The 23,130-nt window shown below is 40.3% G+C and overlaps 2 protein-coding genes and 1 long non-coding RNA gene across 4 annotated transcripts; all 3 read right to left on the bottom strand.

Moving 5' to 3' along the window:
- LOC104757525 lies at positions 10,503-12,875 on the bottom strand. 2 transcript variants are annotated; one of them, XR_762446.2, is made up of 5 exons: positions 12,178-12,875; positions 11,861-11,939; positions 11,491-11,573; positions 11,292-11,360; positions 10,503-10,970 (listed from the first exon to the last, which is right to left on the bottom strand). It is a non-coding gene; the product is annotated as an uncharacterized LOC104757525 (long non-coding RNA). The 2 variants fall into 2 exon arrangements; XR_762445.2 differs by having other exon boundaries at positions 10,503-10,967; positions 12,178-12,874.
- LOC104759588 (protein argonaute 2-like) lies at positions 15,278-19,553 on the bottom strand. The gene is made up of 4 exons (XM_010482498.2): positions 18,822-19,553; positions 17,415-18,589; positions 16,504-17,383; positions 15,278-16,039 (listed from the first exon to the last, which is right to left on the bottom strand). The coding sequence occupies exons 1-4, from the start codon at positions 19,342-19,344 to the stop codon at positions 15,633-15,635; spliced, it is 2,985 nt and encodes a 994-aa protein (XP_010480800.1). The 5' UTR covers positions 19,345-19,553; the 3' UTR covers positions 15,278-15,632.
- On the bottom strand, positions 21,468-22,867 carry LOC104757524. Its single transcript, XM_019239127.1, has 2 exons — positions 21,746-22,867; positions 21,468-21,648 (listed from the first exon to the last, which is right to left on the bottom strand). The coding sequence occupies exons 1-2, from the start codon at positions 22,087-22,089 to the stop codon at positions 21,591-21,593; spliced, it is 402 nt and encodes a 133-aa protein (XP_019094672.1). The 5' UTR covers positions 22,090-22,867; the 3' UTR covers positions 21,468-21,590.

The raw sequence follows: 23,130 nt of genomic DNA, 5'->3' as shown, positions 1-23,130 counted from the left end.
ATAGGATCGCCCTACGCACCCTGAGTCCTCGACGGTAAAAGATTCTGAGAATTCACATTCTCCTTATTCGCCTCTCCCATAGTCTCTTCCCCACTCTCCTCGCGCAATTCTTCCCCATTCGCCAAGCCAGCGAAACTATTAGTGATCGCTAACACCGCTTCAACATTCCTACCCTCACTCCTCCTCCGGCTATCCCCTGCCTGCTGCCGTGACCCTCCTGCAGTAAACGCCACCGGAGGCACCACCTCTCTCCTACCCGACCCTTTCACTGCAGTAAAACCCTCAGAATCAACCGCTGCTCTGTTTGGGAACTCCTCACTAGCCTTCGGTGAAACATGTACGGCCTGCTCCTGCACGCGCTTAGGGCAACCACTCACCCCATGCCCATACACCCCACACGTCGGACAGATATTGTTTAAACCCTCATACGCAACAAAGTATCTCTCTCCGTTTATGAGAACCGAACCCTTCAACGGCCTCCGCAAATCGACTTCCACACACACACGCGCAAACCTAGCCCTTGACACACGTAAAGTCGTCAAATCCACCCGAAGTGGCCTCCCCAAACCTTCCGCAATCCCCATCACAATTCTACGATGATAGAAATTAACCGGAAGCTGCGAGATCCTCACCCAAACAGGTGTGGTGGTTATATCATCACACGAGGGGTTAAAATCCGGCGACCATGCCTGAACCATCAACATGCTACCAAACACCCGCCAAGGACCGCCCGTCATCGCCGCATCAAAATCTCCCTCCTCCGTAAATCGAACCATGAAGAACTGACGTGGTAGATCTAACACAGCCATCCCCCCTTTCGGCTTCCACAACTCCCGAAGTTTACGGTTCAGCGCTTCAACCGCAATATGACGCCCCAACACCTTGACGATCATGCACTGCTTGTACAGACCATTCATCGCCTCTAGCAGATCCTCCTCGATTATGATCTCCGGCTCTCCATCCTTCCCACTTGGAAACTCCAACCGCATCCGCGACTCGACAAACTCATCCGCCACCACCTGCTCTGGGACTCTGATCCCTCCACCACCACAATCCCTCACCCTCTCAACCCACGAAGGCGCTGACACCATAGCCACCTCCGGGGGCCGACCATCATCCCCCATGTTCACATCCTGATCCTCCGTGCTCAAAACCCTAGAGGGGCTAGGGTTAGGGTTCGCCATCTTTTTTTTTTAACTATAAAACAAAGTTGTTTGACATAAAATTTTAAAATCTGATAATTACTTAATTCTAAGGGTAGTCGAGTTGTAGCCCCCTACAAAGTTCCAATTCTTGCTTCAGCCCCATGAAACTTTAGCCTCTGTTTCTAGCCACACAACAAAACTTTGACAATGTATATCCCCACCTAAATTTGCATTTCAAGTTATATCCCCACGTCTCTTAAATCTAAACATTTTCTGTCTAATTTGTCATTAAACCAGATTCAATTCACAATTAAACCGAAAATTGGAAGTTGATTTTACCCAGATTTTGAATCAGTTTCATGTATCAAACATTTATTTCAAAACGATATAGCTTCCACATGCCGTGAGTGACTTAGATCATCTCATTAAAGCCATGAACTTTAGGAGGTCTTTTGGCTAGCTTTCACCGAGGCTAAGAGAAGTTTGTGCTCTGCTTTTTTTTGTTGTTGTTCTTACCACGTACTTTTTGTTTTTTTTGCTCTGTTTTACTAGTTTATTTTGTAATAGATTCATAAAGCACTATAAATGTTTTTTAGCATGAAAATGAATGAGTTTTAAATACGACAAAAGACAAAACCGAAAGAATTACTATATATTGCTAACTAAAAAAATTCCTACGCTTGATCCACCTGAGACACTACATGTGTAGATTGACTGGAAGAAGCTTCACCATGACACTGAAAATGAAATCAACAGAAATAAACACAAGTCATTATAAAAACAGAGATGAATAGCAGTTTTTTCAAAGATGGATAACTAGCACTTACCCTTTTGGGCTCGTTTGGCACAAGACCGAGTATTGTGACCAGCCTTGTCCACAGTTCTTACAATGCATTGTCCGTTTCTTCTTCTGGTGATGGAGTGGAAACTTCTTTTGCCTTGAACTGCTTCTTCTTCTTGTTTTTCTTTTTGGATGGAGACTCATTGATTCCTTTTATTCTTTTTTGCTTCGTCCAGGTTGTGGTGGCTCAGGAGATTCACCCACCAATGACACATCACCTCTGGCCCAATGACCTGCACCTCTAAGTGGAATGATGTTCTCACCATATAACCCTCGTAACCGTGAACTACGAAACCAATCAGATACGTAGTCATCTGAATTAAGTTTCTTAGTCAAGATTACTGCATATCCATGTTCACAAGGGATCCCACATATACCCCACTTAAAGGCAAGTGCATTTTCTGCTTCTCATATCTACCCTCTCTGAATGACCATCGATTTCAACCTCATACACTGCAGTTGTGCAGGAAAATACATAAGCCTTTGATGCATTCTCATGCTCTGCATCAAGAAACCCCTTAACATATGGTTTGAATTTTCCTGTCATTGCATTTGCAGTACGTAGTAGCTCTCACAGAATTCCGCATCATTGTTAGTCTTCGGACTGTCTCCAACATTGGCATCATTGGCTTTAACAATTGTTTTGTTAAAAGATTCAGCCGAGTTATTGTCCACATCTTCACAATAGTTCCCTTCTATCTTGTAGAAAGCACGACACCAACTCCTCGGGTTTGACTTCATCTACATCTTCATATACACCCAAATCATAATCTTTCACCCTTTCCAGATTTTCATTAAATTGGTCTTCATTATAATTCCATGCCAAATTCCAAATGAATGGTTTCATCTGTGTGTCTTTTTTTTTTCCATGGTTAGCCTTCAAGTTACCATAAATGTGTCTAACACATTTCCTATGCTCAATATTTGGTAACTCTTTAGAAACTGCATTGATCAATCCCTGAAAATTAAAGAAGCAATAATAGTTAACATTCAGAAGCGAGTATGAAATACAATGGATTTCATCAGATCAAAAGAAGAAAAATTATATACCTTTTGTCTATCTGAGACTGATATACCCATCACCATTTCCAAGATCCAAATCCTTCTTCAGCATTTTCACAAACCACAACCAGTTGTTCTCATTCTCTACCTGTACTGCTGCTGCCCATGGTATTGGATAAATTTTGTTACACGCATCTCGCCCAATAGCAACCAATGCAATAATTATCCTTTGTTGGTACCTTTGAGGAAAGTACCATCCACTCCTATAGTTGGACGGCAAGTCGCTTTCCATCGTGTTTTCAGAATGTGAAAACACACATAAAACCGATCAAATAACTCTTTTATCATCTGGCCCGTGAACAGTTTCAACTTCTACTGTAGACTCTGAATATGAATTTCAGTGATCTCTTTGCAATAACACTCGAATATGTGCAAACTGATCTTCATATTCTTTTTGCAGCCACTGATCTTCATATTCAATTTCAGTTCTATTTCAGTATCGGAGAAGGCTCAAGGCCCAAGAAGAACCCAACAAGGGAGGAAGAGCCTAGAAGCAGTGAGGTGTCCTGTTGACCGAGGAATAAAGGAGAACTACCTACCGTGGTTAGTAATAAAGTAATTAGAGTTAAGGATTATAAGCTCCTAGCTAGCTGGCATGATTACCGTCTGGAGTCACAACGGTTACTAGGGTGAATAAGACAAGTAGTATAAAGTAGAAAGTAAGGGAGAGAGGTGAGGTATCTAGATTCTGGATCGTTTTGGTTGTAAGGGGGAGGGAGAGATTGCGTAAGTTCTCTCAATCTTGTATTTCCGATATCATAAGAATAAAGAAGTATTCCAGTGACTCTGTTTTTAGCAAGTTTACACCACTAATATCTATCAAATTGGTATCAGAGCCGTTCTTTCTTGGGAAAACAGACAAACCATGACGAAAAAAATGGAGGAAATGGAGAAAGCGGTCGAGAATCTTCAGCGTGATGTCAGCAAGATCTCTGAGTTGGAGAGCGAGGTGAAAGAAATGCGGAAACAAATGGAGAAGCTGGACAACATGGAAAAACAGATGGGGAAGTTAGACGTTCTGGAGATCATTCAAAAACGACTGTTCGGCAAAGAGAGGCGTTCATGGGCGATAGAAGGGGACTCCCAACCCTCCGATATCAACGCCACCACCACCAACGTCGTACATCGTCTCTTCACACCCAGTCAGACACCGACACCAGCTTTACAAGACCCAAAGAGTGACATTCAAGAAAAGAACGACCCATTGACTAGGAAAATTGAAATACCACTGTTTGATGGAGAAAACGCGGAGGTCTGGGTCCAAAGAGTGGAACAATACTTCGAAATGGAGGAGTTCACGGAGGATGAGAAACTCAAGGCAGTCCGAATGTGTTTCGACGGTGAGGCTCTGACCTGGTATCGGTGGGAACGCGACCGGAGGCCGTTTTTGGGGTGGGAACGGATGAAAGAACGCATGTTGGAAGATTTCTCGGTATCTCACGACCTAACCGCAGGAGAAAGGCTGTTATTGTTACGTCAAGACGAGTCCACGGGGCGTTACTGCAAAGATTTCATCGCCTTGGCGACAAACGCTCCGGAGGTCTCTGAGAAGGTTTTGGAATCAGCTTTCATGATCGGTATCAAGCCAAAAATCAGAGCAGGGGTTAAGATGTTGGAGCCCAGGAATCTGAAAAGAATGATGACTCTGTCCAGAAAGGTGGAAGAGTGGTCGGAACCGTCGACGGAGTTGTCGTCGGGAAATGGTGGGGGAACATTAACACGGGTCGGAGGCGAGAGAATAGTAACTCGTGGCAGTCAACACTCGAGTGGGGGTCAACAAAGTAATGAGGGGGTAAATTTGTCAGTTCAAAAAAACAACATTACCCTAGACAAGCAAACACAGCCGAATCGTCAGGCTGGAAACCCGAAATCTCATCAGACAAAGAGTGGTGAAGCTAAGAGATTCCCTTACCGACGGTTGACTGATTCTGAAGCCAATGACAGGAGGGCAAAAGGACTATGTTTCCGGTGTGACGAGAGGTTCCATGCGGGTCACCGGTGTAGGATGAAAGAGTTACAAGTGATGGTAGTGAGCGAAGAGGTAGGAGACGCGGATTGTTTTTATGATGTGGAAGAAGAAACCTTCGATGCGGTCACAGGTGAGGTGGCGGAATGCGCTGTTCTTTCCTTGGGATCAGCAGCGGGCATATCGTCACCACGCACCATGAAGTTAAGGGGGCTCATCCAGACAGAGGAGGTAACAATCTTGATTGACAGTGGAGCATCCCACAATTTCATATCGACTCGAATGGTTCACCGTTTGGGGATAGTATTGAGGGGGACTCAGGAATACGGGATTCTGATGGGAACGGGGATAATAGTTCACGGGACTGGGGTGTGTCAAGCAGTAAGGTTGGTACTCCCGGGCTATAACCTGATTACGAGCTTCTTACCAATTGATCTAGGCGGGGTGGATGTGATCCTAGGAATGCAGTGGCTAGAAACCTTGGGAGAGACTCGGGTGAACTGGAAGGAACAAGTAATGTCACTCTGGGCTCACGGGAGACCCGTAATCTTGAAAGGAGACCACAGTCTTTCAAATACGGCCATTTCGCTCAAGGCAATGTGGAGGATACTAAAACAGGAGGGAGAAGGGTTGCTGATTGAGTACAATGAACTGCTAAAGGAGGACAAAGAAGGAGCCTGCTCAAGCGAGTTCCGTCAACTCTTGAAAGAATTCCAAGAAGTGTTCGAAGAGCCTAAAGGGTTACCTCCTTCAAGAGGCAAAGAGCACTCCATCAAACTTAAAACAGGCGCAGAACCAGTAAGCGTTCGGCCTTTCAGGTACCCACAAGCTCAAAAAGAGGAGTTAGAGAAGCAAATCTCCAACATGTTGTCAGCAGGTATCATTAGGGAAAGCGGAAGCCCTTTTTCCAGTCCAGTTCTCTTGGTGAAAAAGAAAGATGGCAGCTGGAGATTTTGCGTGGACTACCGAGCTCTCAACAAGGCAACAGTTCCTGACAGCTACCCCATTCCCATGATCGACCAACTCCTTGATGAACTACAAGGGGCTCTGATCTTCTCCAAACTGGACCTGAGATCGGGATATCATCAAATACTGGTCAAGGAAGAAGATGTGCACAAGACCACCTTCCGCTCCCATGACGGTCACTATGAGTTCCTGGTTATGCCCTTCGGGCTAACCAACGCGCCTGCTACCTTCCAGTCACTGATGAACGATGTTTTCAGACCCTTCTTGCGGAAATTTGTACTGGTCTTCTTTGACGATATTTTGATTTACAGTAAATCAGCTTCTGAGCATCGAGAGCATCTCAAGGCAGTTCTACAAGTGTTGCAACAGCACCAGTTATTTGCGAACCGCAAAAAGTGCCAGTTTGGTAGTCAACAGATAGAGTACCTCGGTCACATCATATCAGCAGAAGGGGTGGCTGCAGATCCTCAAAAGATTAAAGCAATGACCGAATGGGAAGAGCCAAACAACATCAAGGCACTAAGAGGATTCTTGGGATTAACAGGCTACTACCGCAAGTTCGTGTTGGGATATGGAGACATTGCTCGACCTCTAACTGACATGCTCAGGAAGGACAAGTTTGTGTGGTCTGACAAGGCAAGAGAGGCTTTTGCAAGACTCAAGACGGCAATGGTGTCAGTTCCAGTCCTCGCACTACCCGACTTCTCAGAAGAGTTTGTGGTGGAGTCAGATGCCTCAGGGGTAGGGTTGGGGGCTGTATTAATGCAAAAGGAGAAACCCTTGGCTTATTACAGTCACTCGCTTACAGACCGACAACGTCTCAAGTCAGTATATGAAAGGGAACTAATGGCCATCGTCTTTGCCATTCAAAAGTGGAGGCACTACTTGTTAGGAAGAAGATTTGTGGTGCAAACGGATCAAAAGAGCCTAAAATTTCTGTTGGAGCAGCGGGAAGTTAACTTGGACTATCAACGGTGGCTCACCAAACTGCTAGGCTTCGACTTCGACATTCAATACAAGCCAGGGTTGGAAAATAAAGCAGCGGATGCCCTGTCGAGGAAAGAAGTGGCGCCAACACTCTTCACGTTGTCAGTTCCTGCGGCTATTCAGTTGGAAGAAATCTGTGCGGAGGTTGACAAAGACGAGGAGCTTCAGGGGATCATTCGTGACCTCGTGAAGGATGGCAAGTCACAACCGGATTACTCACTGGTGAATGGGCGTTTGCTGCGACAAGGAAGGTTGGTCATCCCAAAAACTTCAGCAATCATCGGGTTGATCTTGAAAGAGTTTCACGATGGGAAAATGGGGGGTCACGGAGGGGTTCTCAAAACTCAAAAGCGTATTGGGGACATGTTTTATTGGCAAGGAATGATGCACGATATCAGACAATACGTGGCTGCTTGTCAGGTATGCCAAAGGTACAAGTACTCGACGTTAGCTCCGGGGGGTTGCTACAACCTTTACCCGTACCAGAAAGGATTTGGGAAGACCTGTCGATGGACTTTGTCGAAGGGCTGCCTAAATCTGGTGGGAATAACGCCATCTTAGTGGTTGTGGACAGATTGTCCAAGTATGCTCACTTCTTGAGATTGAAGCACCCATTCACAGCAGCAGATGTGGCCAATATGTTTGTACAGGAGATCATTAAGCTGCATGGATTTCCTCGGTCCATTGTCTCAGATAGGGACAAGGTGTTCACCAGTCAATTCTGGAAGGAGCTGTTCAAACTGGCAGGGACCAAACTGTGCTTTAGTACGGCGTACCACCCCCAGTCTGACGGACAGACTGAGGTAACAAACCGCAGCTTGGAAACTTATCTGAGATGTTTCGCGGGAGATCAGCCTCGCACATGGGCTCAGTATCTGGCGTGGGCTGAGTATTGGTACAGCTCATCGTTTCACTCGTCTCTCGGAACGACTCCTTTTCACGCAGTGTATGGCCGCGACCCTCCTCCAGTGATCAAATATGAGAATGGATCCACAGCCAACGCGGATTTGGAGAAACAATTACTGGAGAGAGATGCAGTATTATCAATAATAAAGGCTCATCTCCACAGAACATAACAACAAATGAAGAAGTGAGCTGATGAGCACAGGAAAGAGGTGGAGTTTGACATTGGGGAACAGGTCTACTTGAAGATGAGGCCATACAGACGTCGATCCTTGGCTAGAAGAGTCAATGAAAAACTAGCAGCGCGTTTCTATGGACCTTACCCCGTGGAAGCCAAAGTCGGAAGGGTCGCATACAGATTGAAACTTCCCGCGGAAGCAAAGATACACCCCACATTCCTTGTCTCCCAGTTGAAGAGGGCGATAGGTGAACCTCCAACAGCCACCCCAATTCCCCCTCAGATCACCGAAGACGGCTTCCTCCATGCGGAACCAGAAGCGGTAGCAGGTACTCGAAAAAATCCTATTTCGGGTCAGCCAGAAGTGTTGATCAAGTGGAGAGGAATGCCAGACTATGAGAGTTCTTGGGAATGGGTGTCTACCATCAAAGGTCAGTTTCCAAAGTTCAACCTTGAGGACAAGGTTGTAGTTGAAGGAGATGGTATTGATACGTATGAAGCAAGGCACCCACCAGTTCTATTTCAGTATCGGAGAAGGCTCAAGGCCCAAGAAAAACCCAACAAGGGAGGAAGAGCCTAGAAGCAGTGAGGTGTCCTGTTGACCGAGGAATAAAGGAGAACTACCTACCGTGGTTAGTAATAAACTAACTAGAGTTAAGGATTATAAGCTCCTAGCTAGCTGGCATGATTACCGTCTGGAGTCACAACGGTTACTAGGGTGAATAAGACAAGTAGTATAAAGTAGAAAGTAAGGGAGAGAGGTGAGGTATCTAGATTCTGGATCGTTTTGGTTGTAAGGGGGAGGGAGAGATTCCGTAAGTTCTCTCAATCTTGTATTTCCGATATCATAATAATAAAGAAGTATTCCAGTGACTCTGTTTTTAGCAAGTTTACACCACTAATATCTATCAGCCACCTTAATGATTTTTTTTTTCTAGCTTCTTGACATTGATTTCGTGTAGCAGTGAGCTTCCATTGATCTTTAATCATCTCTTGAATCTTCATAGGCATCATATTTTCTGGATCATGTCTTATCTTGTCCATAAACAAACGCGCAATATATCACCGGATCAGTCAACATCACACACTCTCCGTTTCTACTGCAAATTATGGTGAGTTTTAAACACTGTGACCTGCCATATTTTCTTTTTGGTGCTTAGTGAGCAGTATATTCTCCAATTGCAACCATCCATACCACATTTGTATTCAAGCCTTTCGTCTGATCCCACCTAGATTGTTTTATATTGTTTCCTGTTTTAAGAGCATAATCTAACACAGCTTCCTTAAACGCAAGACCAGTAGAAAATGTTTGCCGAAAGTGTAAATTTCCATCTCCCCTTTGCCTGATCCGTTGGCCTCGTTTTACCGGAACCACTTCGGCATGTTCGGAGTCACTGTCACTGTCACTTTCAGGGCACGCATTATGCTGCATCGGCAGCTCATCTCTAAATTGAGCAACACCATCTTCAATTTCTAACTGAAACTTGTTCATCAACTCTTCATCATCATCTTCATGGGATCCGCTATCGGAAGAACTTGAGAATCATTGTCGTCTTCATCAGAAATTCCAAAGTCTGGGTCACTTGGATCACTTTCATCTTCCAACATCTTAAGACGCCACTCTCTCTCAGAATCAATGTACTTCGCCACTAATTAATATTGGAGAAAAGATAAAAAGATCATCTCAAAATTACAAAACATGTACTGCAGTCATGCTATTAGAGTTTAAATATCTTACCTCATTGCAACCTGAGAATCGAGGCACTTCCTTGAACCAAATGATATCCTCTTCCCTTAATCAATGTCGCAACTGCTGAAACCATATAAACCCCTATTTTTTTTTCTCTCGATTTTGTCTCTGGTACTTATAAAAGGTATCGACTTATGTTTACATTTTGGGGTTTTGGTTTTAAGTATTAACTAGGTTAGACCCGCGCTACGCCGCGAGATTGGATTTTTATTTTATTTTTGTTATATTTTTTTGTATTTTATTCTTTTCCCGATTTTATAATTTAATATATATTATCTAAAATTAAGTTTCATAAATTTATGCTGTTTGAAATCAAATTTCATAAATTTTTGATAATTTCAATGGTGACTTTGTTTTTTTGTTATTATTAGATACTTGAATTTTTGATTTCATAAAGTTAGTTGTTGAATACAGTATATTTTAATTTTATTACCCTGAAAATAAGTTTAGGAATTTCAAACCCTTAGTTTTTGATTTGTTTCTCACTCACAAACCCTCAGAAATAGTAAGATAGATTACTCTTTGATGTTTACATTGTAAATTTTCTTGATAGATCTTAGTACTTTAAGTTTAGCCACTTCAACATTTGTCTCCTTAATCTCACATAATTTATCTCTTAAAACATATTACATATTTATACTTGTTCTTGTCACTTAGTTTATTTAATTTTTCTGTTAATATTAATTCTGTAAATAAAAATTGCAAACTTAAATAAACAATTACATATAAGTATTCAAAAATTGCAGAGTTAAATAAAGAATTACAATTATTTAACAGAAAACTGAAATAAACATAAACCCAAAACAATACAAAAACCCAAACTAAACTAAACCAACCAAAGAAGATGACTGATTCAAAATCAAACAAACAAAACACAAAAGACCAACCAACACTTACATATGTGTTAAGCTGACGGATAAAACTCAAGAAGTTATTGTGCTTGAAGAATCTCGGAAGAAGGTCTCTAGAAAACTCCGGTGGATTCCAAACGATGAAACTCTTGTTGCTCTGACTCCACGAGACGATCGAATCCGATGAAGAATCATCAACCATCTCATATGTTTTTGTAAGAAAAGGTGGGAGTGAACTTGATGAACCTCCATGATTACTCTCATCCATCTCTAAAACACTTTCAAAATCTTTAAAAACTTTCAACTCCTTGATTCAATCTACTGCCACAAAAAGCTATACAAATCACACTAAAAAAAAGCAGAGCAAGAGAGTCTTTACATCAACTATAAGTTCAAAAACCAAAAGATAAAAGCTTTTCATGTCAATAACTTTAGTACACAGAAACTACAGTTAAGGACTCAAAGAACTCTCACTGATTTCGATCAAAACTGGATAAGATTCAAAACCCAAAATTCTCTTGAAAAAGAAAGTTTCGAACTTGAAACAGAAATCCCAAAACGGAGAAGATAGAGGTTAATCAGTTTGATCGCTTAACGTTGTGCAAGATAGAGGTTATAAGGAGAAATGAGAAAAGAGCATACTTTAGCTTGTTCTTTGGGATCTTCAATTGCTGAGCAATTTCATCAATGTGTATCCCCTGTTGTCTTGCACTGCAATGAACAAATAACAATTATCAGACCGACTTTAGGTGGTGCAATGTGCGCAGCAGACTCAAAGTTACATGCAGACTAAATGAGTTTTGATTCGAAGTGGTGCAAGGTGAAGCAAACTCAAACTCACGTGCAAGCAGGTTGCTTTAGATAGTCAAGAATCATGTCATCTAAGTTCTGCGACCATCCCCTGTCGTTTTGAGAGGACACCACCTAAAAAGAGAGCAACAACAATAATATTTTAAGCAAGCATATCTCAAAAACAGCTAAAATTAAATCTATCTAACCAGACTAAAAAACCAAAACACTCTTTTTCTCTACCCATTAACCCTTATCTACATGTTTGAAGACAGAATTCAACATAAATCGAAACCACTGATACATCAAAGTGAGCTAAATTCAAACCCAACATAAACAAACAATTTTAACCCAACAGTAAACTAAGCTCTCATTCCTTTTTCTACTCCCTTCTTGATCCTGAAATTTAGTTTCATCATTACCAGCATGCTCTCCCTTGGGAATGAAAACTCTCCGAGTATCCTCTTTCACCGGAGAACTCATCTTTCTGCCTCAGATCTCCTACAATTCCAAGTTTCAAAGTTCAACCACATAGTTTAAAAAACCATCTCAAATTCACAGCCTAGAAATCTTCCTTAATCCACAAAATTAATAGACATATAAGAATAGAATTATGTTACCAGGAAACGAAAAGTAGAAGGATCATAGTTTAGAACAGACTAAAGCAAGCCAAACCTTGTGCAATCTTTGGAAATGGCATTGTCACACAAATCACTTTGTCCCTAAAATGAGTAAATACCTTTTTGACAACAGATTTTGTTATCCTCGGGAACTCCTTCTTGAGGACAGACTTGTTAACAGAAATCTTAGGCTTGTTTTGTCTCTTGGTCATGGTGTTTCCAAGTGATAACTTGGTCCTTATCAGCTGCCTGATGGTCACTGTATTCTTGTTTGCCAAACCTGTAATCATATCAAAAATCCTGAAAATTTAATCACATTTACAACAGACTCACCTTTCAGCTTCCACACAGCCTACACATCCTTTGCTCCGCCGTACTTCCTTAATCGTCGAGCTTACATACATGGCGGCGTTTTCGGCCATCATAGACCAATTCACGAACCTAAACTGCAAGCTTCAAGATGGGTTTGGGTGCGGCGTTTTCCGTCGGTAGTCCCCCGTAGCCTTAAACGCGAGTAGTCACTGGTTATGTTGGGAGCTTCTTCCTCATTGAATTATATCTATCAATCTTCGGTTTCAGAAATCGCAGTTAGGGTGAAAAAAAGGAGAAGAAATCCATCACAACCGATCCACCATCGATGGCGCTAACATCAGCTTCAGATCCGCTTAGATTGGTAGAGAGAGCCATGGCTAGGATCAGCAGCACTGTCGATGGTTTAAAGAAGCCAAAGAAGAAGATAGGTATCACAGCGAGGAAGAAAAGAAATCGAACGATTGATTAAAGGTTCTCGTTTTCGTTTTGCTTTGTCCAGGTAATTAAAAAAAGCTTAGCTGTATTAATTGTTATAATTTGATAGGTAGTTGATTTTTACTGAGGTGTCAACGCCTGCTTCAATACAGAAGCTGATGTGTCAAGCAAGGAAAGCAACACATTGTGTTTTTATTGTATTGATTACAATTTTAATTTGATTAAATGATAGATTAGACAAAAAAAAATGTTTAAGATTTAAAAGACGTGGGGATAGAACTTGGAGATGATTCATATAAGCTATCTCATCTTATCAAATTAGGTGGGGATTTACATTGTCAAACTTGGAGATATCTCATCTTATCACCCAATAAAATATATTCTTCAAATAAGTTTTAACTTTTGACTCAAACGCCCAAAGAACCAAGCTCCAATATGTGTGAGGCATGTGTTTGTGTAATGTACGTTTCTAAACTAGCTAGCTAGCTAGCTAGTATTAAAATTTTATGCAAAGCCACTGGACCAATCATATACCGATACATCACTAAATTTTATTTTGTTTTTTCGAATCCAAAATAAAAATATTCACCTAATTACTATTTCTGATTGTGTTTTAAGTTTTACAGTAAAGAATATATTGTTGGTTACACAAACTTCACAAGTCTGTCATTACCCGTACGAGTCTTAAGTGCATGGTCTCTCATCAAGCTAAGCTCAAAACCTCTAAAATAATTGATCATCCTTTAAGAGCTGGAATCAAATATTAAAACCAGAAAACCATTAACCGTGGTAAATTTGCATATAGCTTTAGCCTAGAAAGAACCATCTCTGAACAGTTTCTAGGGTTCACCCAGATTTCACAGTTTCCAGTAATTACTTGGACAGGAAGCAACGCACATAACTCTTCGAGATTAACTACAAATGATGCTCTCTCAGATTTTGTCGACCCTTGGCTTGACGGAGATTACACCGGTATCATCCGGTTCCCGTAACAATGTCATATACGGCGCCAGAGATCCGCCAAATTCGACTCCTCCACATCTCCAACCTTCTTTCACTTTATTTCTCCTCTTGACCTCTCTGTTCACTCCAGCTCTGTTCTCCCACCACTAACGGAGCTTCCCACAGCCACAAAATGACCAACCAGATCCATCAATGGTTCCCAAAACCATCGCTTAAACGTCACTTTTCTCTCCTCTCTCTCTCCTCTTCCTCTTGTCTCACTTTTCGATTAGCAATATGTACAACCATAACTCAGCGACACTGTACCATATAAGTGACGTGACCCTGATTCGATGGAATACAAAACTAAACCAACCGAGGAAACCATCAACACTACACATCAACGACTCACCTCTTCACGTGACACAACACGTCAACGACTCACCTCTTTACCTCTTCACAACCATTATGATCGGTTCTATACATTGACTATGCATGATCCATGGTTTAGCTTGTTTAATTTCTCGGTTTAACCATCATGACAACACATACACGAGGGTTAGGCTCCGCCGTTACCTTTCTCGGCGATACCGGTTTGCTCTATGGTGAAAACGTTACACATGACAGAGTTTATCTTATTTTTTCCATTTCTCTATTGATTAAACTGGGAGTTCATGATTTTTATCAGCCTTAATCTTGTTACTTAAGTTCACAATCTTGGAACAATAGGGCTTAAAGAGTTTAAGAGATGGAAAACTTTGCTACTTTTTGCAGTTGTGGCATTACTTTAGGAGTTAGGACTGGTATGTCTTGATAGAATAGGTCGAGATCAAGCAAAAGCAAAGCATGTTGAGTTAGAAAAGCTTATATGACATCTTTAGCATCTAATTTAAGAATCAAAGATGACATGCATGAACCTCAAGTTGCTAACAGAGAGGACTGCCCATCGCAGATTCGCAGGTACTGCTTCTACTTCATCATCTAAGAAAGTAACGAGTCTTGTTAAGGTTCAGAGGCTTAAAAACGCGAATTTATGAGCTTAAATCCAATAGAATCCATCAATCCAAGGTAGTTTGAGACAGTACAAATGAATGTAACTCAGGAAGTAGAACAATAAACAGAGAGAATGACGAATATATGACAGTCTGAGAGAAAGAGAGGAGCACACACGAGTTAACAAGTTCACTGGTCAACCCACTCCACCTATGTAATGCGGCTAAAATAAGTTAACAAATGAATATATCACTATAAGAAAGCGTAGAAGAAAGGTAAATGGTAAAAGAAAAATATTAATTACATTTGAAGATAAATAATGTTTAAGAGCAGGTCTTCAGAGTTCAGAGACTAGCCTATATTTTTATTCATATTGATGATCTTTTGTATTGTATTTTTACGTGTTAGTCTACAAGGCTCAAAAGTTGAAGGGAATGATGAATTAATCGAATGATGCAACAGAGCTTCACCATATACTTCTGTAACAACCGGACACGATAAATGCAATTACTAAACTTCAGACACAAACTGAACATGTAAAAGCGAAACTAACAATATATTCCTGTCTCATCTGTAAAATCTTAAGGTTTAATAAAACTAATAACCAAATTTTCAAAACGCAAGCAAAATATGAGTCTGAAATACTATAAAACCAAAAAACACAAAGACGTGGTTTCTGCTCTAAAGAGCATTACAACACCAAAAAGAAATTCATTTCAACACACCAACCAAAATGAAAGAAACACACTGCGAAAAACCCAATTAGATTCACGCACAAACTCCTTTCTAACCAGAAAAAAGGAGTAAAACTGCGTTCTCGGGGCGTTCCGATTCCGAATATAGTATTAAGTTCAGCTTGGGACCCTAAACACAAAAAAACTCACACTCTTCTTCAGACGAAGAACATAACATTCTCAAGCTCTGTGTGCAGCTTGAAAATTGCTTTGTCCTCTATTGTAAGAGATGATAATGAAGAGGCAAGCGAAGCAGCAGACGTAGAAGCTCCCCTCGGCTGCCTAATGTTCCTCTCACGAGAGCTTGCCTCATGGTAAATCCTTCCTCTATAGGCAACCATGTCAGCATAATAAACCGGAGGAACAAGAGAGACGGGTTTGGTGCAGCGAGTGAAAGTGAAACACATCTCGAAGATGAGCTTCTGAACCTGATCTGATGTGAATCCAAGTTCATCCCAAAGAGTGTAGTAATGAGTCGGTTTGCTTGTCCCGATCCCTCCGTGGTGACTGCATAGGTAGAAATCATACTCATACGGGTGAATGACTTTAGTATCAACAACCGTACCTGAAGGCACATTGCCCTTATCACTTCCATCATTGCTTGTAGCGGGGAAGAAACGGGTTTGGTGACGTTTCTGTGCTACGATGACCGTNTGTGCAGCTTGAAAATTGCTTTGTCCTCTATTGTAAGAGATGATAATGAAGAGGCAAGCGAAGCAGCAGACGTAGAAGCTCCCCTCGGCTGCCTAATGTTCCTCTCACGAGAGCTTGCCTCATGGTAAATCCTTCCTCTATAGGCAACCATGTCAGCATAATAAACCGGAGGAACAAGAGAGACGGGTTTGGTGCAGCGAGTGAAAGTGAAACACATCTCGAAGATGAGCTTCTGAACCTGATCTGATGTGAATCCAAGTTCATCCCAAAGAGTGTAGTAATGAGTCGGTTTGCTTGTCCCGATCCCTCCGTGGTGACTGCATAGGTAGAAATCATACTCATACGGGTGAATGACTTTAGTATCAACAACCGTACCTGAAGGCACATTGCCCTTATCACTTCCATCATTGCTTGTAGCGGGGAAGAAACGGGTTTGGTGACGTTTCTGTGCTACGATGACCGTTATCTTTGGATTGTAATTATTCTTCTCAAAAGTCAGCTTGACATCAAGCAACTCCACATTGAGAACCATATCGAACTGACCATCGCTGACACCATCACGGAATATCACAATCTTGTTAGGTCGTTTCCCAGTGGACTTAACATGAGCTTTGACAAGCTCCAAGCAAGCATCCCCAAATCCTTGTATTTCCTCTTTACGGTGAGGCTGGGCAATGACTCTAGCTGCATAACGGTTAGCTGCAGGCCAGTTTAGAGTACCCACAACAGCAACAATAGACGGGCTCATCTTGTCTCGAGCAGCGGGATGATTGACATCGGCACCAATGAACATGACCTCATCACCTTTTTGGAAGAAAGAGAAAGTATTATCCATCAGCTCGACGTTGCTTCCACCAACCTTTGCGTTCATCTTGAGGGCAAGATTTGCAAGGTACTGATCAGAAATTCTACCTCCTCTAGTGGCAGACCCGGTCAAGAAACACTGAGTTACCAGACCAAGTTTGGTTTCTGCTACCCATTTCAGAGTCTTGTAGCCATCGGCCCTCCCGGACATAGCACAAAGAACAAGAGTAGGACGAGCCCCGCCATGCTTACGAGAAGCCTCTTCAATTACGGACCGAAGCAACTCCTCAAGAGCATTACAATTAGAAAGCGTATCCATTCTGGATGTTTTGTAAACGATAGGAGGCTCCATCTGCATCCCAAGTTTCCAACAACGTTCCATCAGGGCATCCACAAAGTCATTAGGCATCTTGTTAAATCTCTCGGATGCGGTGAAGTCAAGNTTGACAAAAATTTTAAAAGAGAAAATAAAAGTGAAGTTCTTTGTACACATACCCGCTCGGTCCATTACGAGACTTTATCATCTTATCTATATTTTTCTGCCTTTGTTGTGGATTGACCAGTGACAACTTCTTTAACCACAACGCCGAATCCTTATCTAAGTCATCCTTTGGATAAATCTGACCTTCAACCAAGTCGCAGAACTCCATGGGGACTAAATTTTCCCGACCATTTTTCCCCAAATCCAAGCAAGGAATATCGTTGTGTTCAATGTCTCTTCCATACTTGATCCTGAAATACTCAACAATGGTAGTTTTTCTTGGCGGCTCGTTTCCCTCTTGGTCAATAAGATCAAATTTGATGTCTTTTGTGTCTTTCATACTCAGCCCTACAATGGTGAGTTTCTGCTTGTTCTTTCGATGATTGACAGTGACTTTCAAACCAGTCAATTCCCTTTCCACATCACGCCTACAATTCCTGAACTGACGCATATCAGACCAGTTAAAGTACAACTTCAAGTACTCGATGACTGACATTGCTTTGCGAAACGCCAAAACGGAGTAGTCCAAGCACAATGATAAACCTTGTGCCGTGGGCTTCAGAGTATGACGATACCCTTTCGCAGGTGCAACCCCGAAGCCAAAGTCTTCATCAGGCTCAGTCTCACGAGTGAAAAAGCTTTTACCAACTGTGATCATACACTTGGAAGGATGCTCTTTCATGACAACATCCATCCCTTGCAATACATCACGCGGATTCAAAGACGTGCTCCCTGTCATGTACTCTTTCAAGTCACGTAGCTTCAGAGCATTCACCTGATTGATGGTAAACGTATAGCTACGACCTCTCATCTCTTCAGTTGCAGGGAACTCCACCTTGAATGAACCCGTAGGCAGTTCAGCCGCGCTGAAAATGTTCTTCTGACCATCATAAGCAGTCATAGCAAAGGGAAACTCGCCGGGATTGTCGGTGAGCACCTTGTCCCTGACCATAGCTAGCTCAAACCTCGATATCTTCTTAGTAGGATTATCTCCTTTGATTTCAACATCATAATGTCTTATGACACTATCAGGATTGAAGTTGACTCTAAAATGATTGACATATAGATTAACACGCCGCACAGCCACAACACCGCCTCTATCAGGTCGCTTCATTGGTTCTTTCTTATCAGTAGACGCAACTTGTACAGATGGTCTTGGAATCACAACTTCAGCAACTGTCAAATTAATATACAAACAACTCTTAGCTCAAACAAAATAATCACAAAAATAATCATAATTAAGTTGCAATCATTTTATCGTAATCGTTTTATGAAATTTTCACCAATCTCAATTCACAAAATCTCCCTAATGATTCATAATTAAGCTCAATCATTTTATTATAATCGTTTCTGAATTTTCCCTAATCTCAATTCCCAAGGGTATGAAAACAAAAAATTGAGAGCATACCACGAACGGGTTCAGTAACCACGACGGAGGTGGACGGAGAAGCCGAATCAGAAGGAACCTGTGGCTTACGACCCCAAGCGCCCCTAGCGGCGCCCCCAGCATGACTCACTTGTGTCACCTGAGCCGCCTGTGGACGAGGTTGTTGCAACTGAGTATCACGGCCACCGTACCCTGACGGAGGTCCTGGTTGTGTCACTTGTGGCTGCGGAACCGCTTGTGTCACCTGAGTCGCCTGTGGTCGAGGTTGCTGGAACTGAGTCCCCCGGCCACCGTGACCTGAAGGAGGTCCCCACTGACTCTGGCTTCTGAAATCCTGTTGCTCACCGCGACCTTGACCACGATTCCCGCCGCCTCGCTCTGAGCCGCGACCACGACCGCGATCTCCGCCTCCATAACCGCGACCACGGTCTCCTCCACCTCCTCCTCCGCCGTAACCACGACCTCCACCACCACCATCACCACGACCTCCGCCGCCTCTGCCACGGCCATCACCACGACCACCTCGGTAACAACCTCGCTCCATAGGATTAGGATTTGATTGGATCGTAACGGGAAGACACTTTAGTGAAAAATAAAATAAAAAGCTTTTGGCTCTGCGGAAGTTAAACAACTAATACACACAACACAACTTGTGTGAACGAAGAACCAATCCGAGGTTTTTAATAAAGAAGCCAATAAAGAATTTGTCTCAGAGAAGCTATTATAAAGAAGAAAAAAAAAAGAGAAGAAGCCTTAACTGGTAAGGAGAGTTTTGGTAAAAAAAAAAAGTTCTCGAATGTTCCTTTTGTAAACCCACCGTAAAACATGGAAAGTACAATCGTCTTGTTACTTTTTTTACTTTTTAATTGTCGTCGTCTCGTCTCTTTTTCTTGTTCTATACTTTATTGTTTATTCCTTAATTACAACTTTTATCTTTAATTACAACAAAAGTTTCATGTTTATCTTGAAACCACGATTAACCAGGACTTTTCGTGTGCACAATCTTTTACGTAACTGTTTCACGTTCTTCCATCATTATTTTTTTTTGTTAAAGACGTTCTTCCATCATTATGAATTAACTAACCACTACAGGAATGTGTTTAAAGCATGGGTGTAAATAAAAACTTGGTACTTGTAAATAATTAATACTACTGATTAGTAGTAGTAACTTGTAGTAAGTTTGTCTTTAAAGTTTTGGTTGTTAGACGCTGTAACGGTAGCTTTAAAATTGTTTTTTTTTTTTGTAATACATTTATGTTTTTATATGTATATATATCATACTATTGACCTCTATTCAAATGTGCCTATTCTAGTTATTTGATTAAATTATTCATATGTACATATTTTTGTTAAGTTAGATTTTATTTATATGTTTGAGTTATCCCCTTTTAATAAAAGGGAAGTACACAACTTAAGTTTTGTAGACTTTATAAAAAATATAAATGGTTACAAATGCATACTAATAGGTTATATATAAGATATACATTAACCATATACTCTTCATAAGATAACTCTTTATATATATATAATAAATAATAAATTCATAAATCGTGAAGTATATAGATAATAAATAATAAATCCATAAATCATGGAGCAAATATATCATGAAGATCACAACATAGTTATTTCAAATGATCTTCTTTTTAATAAAAGAAAAGTACATAACATAGTTTATATTATTTATATTATAATATAAAATAAAGAGAAGTACACAATATAGTTTATATTATAGTGATTAAATTATATTATTTAATTTAAAATTATAATCGCGGAGTTATTTCAAATGATCTCCTTTTTAATAAAAAGAAGTACACAATATAGTTTTTGTAGACTTTATATTTTTAATTAATTATAAATGATTACAAATAGGTTATAGATAGGTTATAGATTAATTCATATATTAATGGTTACACCTAAATATTGGGTGCAACCTTAATTGGAGATATTCCAAATTGATAATTGATATATTAATGGTAATAAATAAAATCATGGATCTTTCAAACTGTATTTTCAGAAGATTTTAGTCATATATCAAGTTGTTTCCAAAGATCTTTAAACACAATATTAGAAATTTACTTTCCACAGATTTTATTGATAAACCATAACGTTCAATAAAAATTAGGACCATGCTAGAGCACAGATTGAATTTTGTTTTTATATTATAATTTTAAGACTTACAAACTCAAGCACGAGTTAAATTTTTATATACTCTAGCACGGAAGCTGCTGGACACACTCTAGCACGGATTAATAATTTTATATACTCTAACACGGGTTAAAATTAACAATATAAGACTTACATAATACATTTACATTTCATGAATAATATTTACAATAAAAATTATTTGCATGAGTTGCATCCAAATAATATTATATACAATTACATATATAATATTTTAAAAATAATAAAATGTATTTCAATCTGTGCTGTAGCACGGATCCAAATCTAGTTAAGAATATTAATGCATTTGTAGTTGATCATAATGTTTTTTTTTTCTCTTATGTTAGTTATTGTCTGATTAAATAATTGATTTAGCATAATTGGGCCTATTGTTTGATTAATGAATAGATTAGCACTTGGGCCGTATGTTAGAAACTTTTTTCGTCTCTACTATTTTTTTTTGTCGGCAACAAAACTTTTATTAAATAGAACACTAATTTACATCAGTCCATGATATTACATAACTTAACTTTTGCATTCTAGCATGTTTGGCAAGACTATCAGCTTTAAAATTTATATTACGAGGGATCTTTACAAAAGAAATCTTATCATAGGATCTACTAAGATTCCTTATATCCGCCAGATAAGTAGCAAGGATAGAGTGCTCCTCTTGATTCTTCTGTTCGTCCTTCAAGAAATGAATGAGCTTACAATATAAAACAGATGCATCTCCACAAAACATGACATTTTTATATCCAAGCTTAATAACTTGAATTAATGCTGACCTTAATGCCTCAGCTTCTACCTCAAGAGGTGTGTTCATTGGTTTAACAGATGCTTTTCCTTGGAATATGATTTGGTCATATGAATTGCAAAGCACCCAACCAATTCCTGCATTTTCAGAAGGAGAGACCCATGATCCATCAACAAAACAACAGTAATCATTGGTCTTCATATTTATATCTCCTGTGTTCTCCTTTTTTGCCAAATACTGTTTTGCTTCTCCTTGAGATGTTCCATTATTTGGCTCTGCTTGGTTATAGAGTAAACAATCTTTCCAATATTGTAAATCCACAAAAGCTCCATTGATAATATCTGGAATGTTTTTTGTTCTTGAAGAGAAGGTCATTTCTTGCTTTCCATATATGCCAACCAATGAAAGGGAAAACACTTACATCCTTTCTTTGGCTGTTATTTAAATTCAGCAAAAAATCTACATTTTGTTGAACTGAATGTGAAAAAGTAGTAGTACCTGAATGATAAGAGCCCAGGGAGTGGTTCCAAATCTCCTTACTTATTCTACACTGAAAAAGGAGATGATTTATACTCTCCACAGCTTCACCACATCTTTGACAGTTATTATCTCCTATTATTCTTCTTTTTTTTGAGGTTCTCTGTCGTTGGTAATGCATTATGAAGACATCTCCACCAGAAGTGTTTGATTTTTTGAGGAACTTTTTGATTCTAAATCTGTGAAAATGTCTTGGATACAACACTATTGAGTATTGAATCTTCGACTTGGGAAGCCTCATGAGAGATTTTACGCTGGAGGTGGTAACCAGATTTAACCGTGTATCTCCCATCCTTGGTGTATAACCAACTGATTACATCATCGGATCTGGTGATGGAGGGACGAATATTTTTTATGTGACTAACATCCTCCTGTTCGATGATTCGAGAAAGAAACTCTTCATTACAAGTACCCTATGTTAATAGATCACTAACTTTTAGAGATGGATACATGTGCACTCCCATTCCGCGTGCTGGTCTTGATGGGTTTAGTGGAAGCCAATTATCATGCCATACTTCAATCTGGTTTCCATTTCCAACAATATATTTTAAGCCATGTGAGATAAGTTTTGTACCTTGATAAATACTTTTCCAAAATGAAACAACCCTTCCCGTTTTTTTTCTTTTTTTTTTTACCTTAATTTTACTAGTGGTCCCATACCCACTAACATCCTAACAACAATCAATAAATGCGGATAACCAAATAAAACAATTCCATTAAACCACTAAAATTCCAACATAAATAATCCAATAACCAATAACACCATAATCCAAACAAAGAAATAACCAAAAGCTAACATCCTACAATGTTCCAATGACTTAATCTAGCAACCTAACAACAGCTAGACCACAATCAATCAAGCCTCTAGAACATCCTCCT

The sequence above is a fragment of the Camelina sativa genome, chromosome 17 (assembly GCF_000633955.1).
Source record: "Camelina sativa cultivar DH55 chromosome 17, Cs, whole genome shotgun sequence".
Taxonomy (NCBI): Eukaryota; Viridiplantae; Streptophyta; class Magnoliopsida; order Brassicales; family Brassicaceae; genus Camelina; species Camelina sativa.
This window is presented reverse-complemented; position numbering and strand designations above follow the sequence as displayed.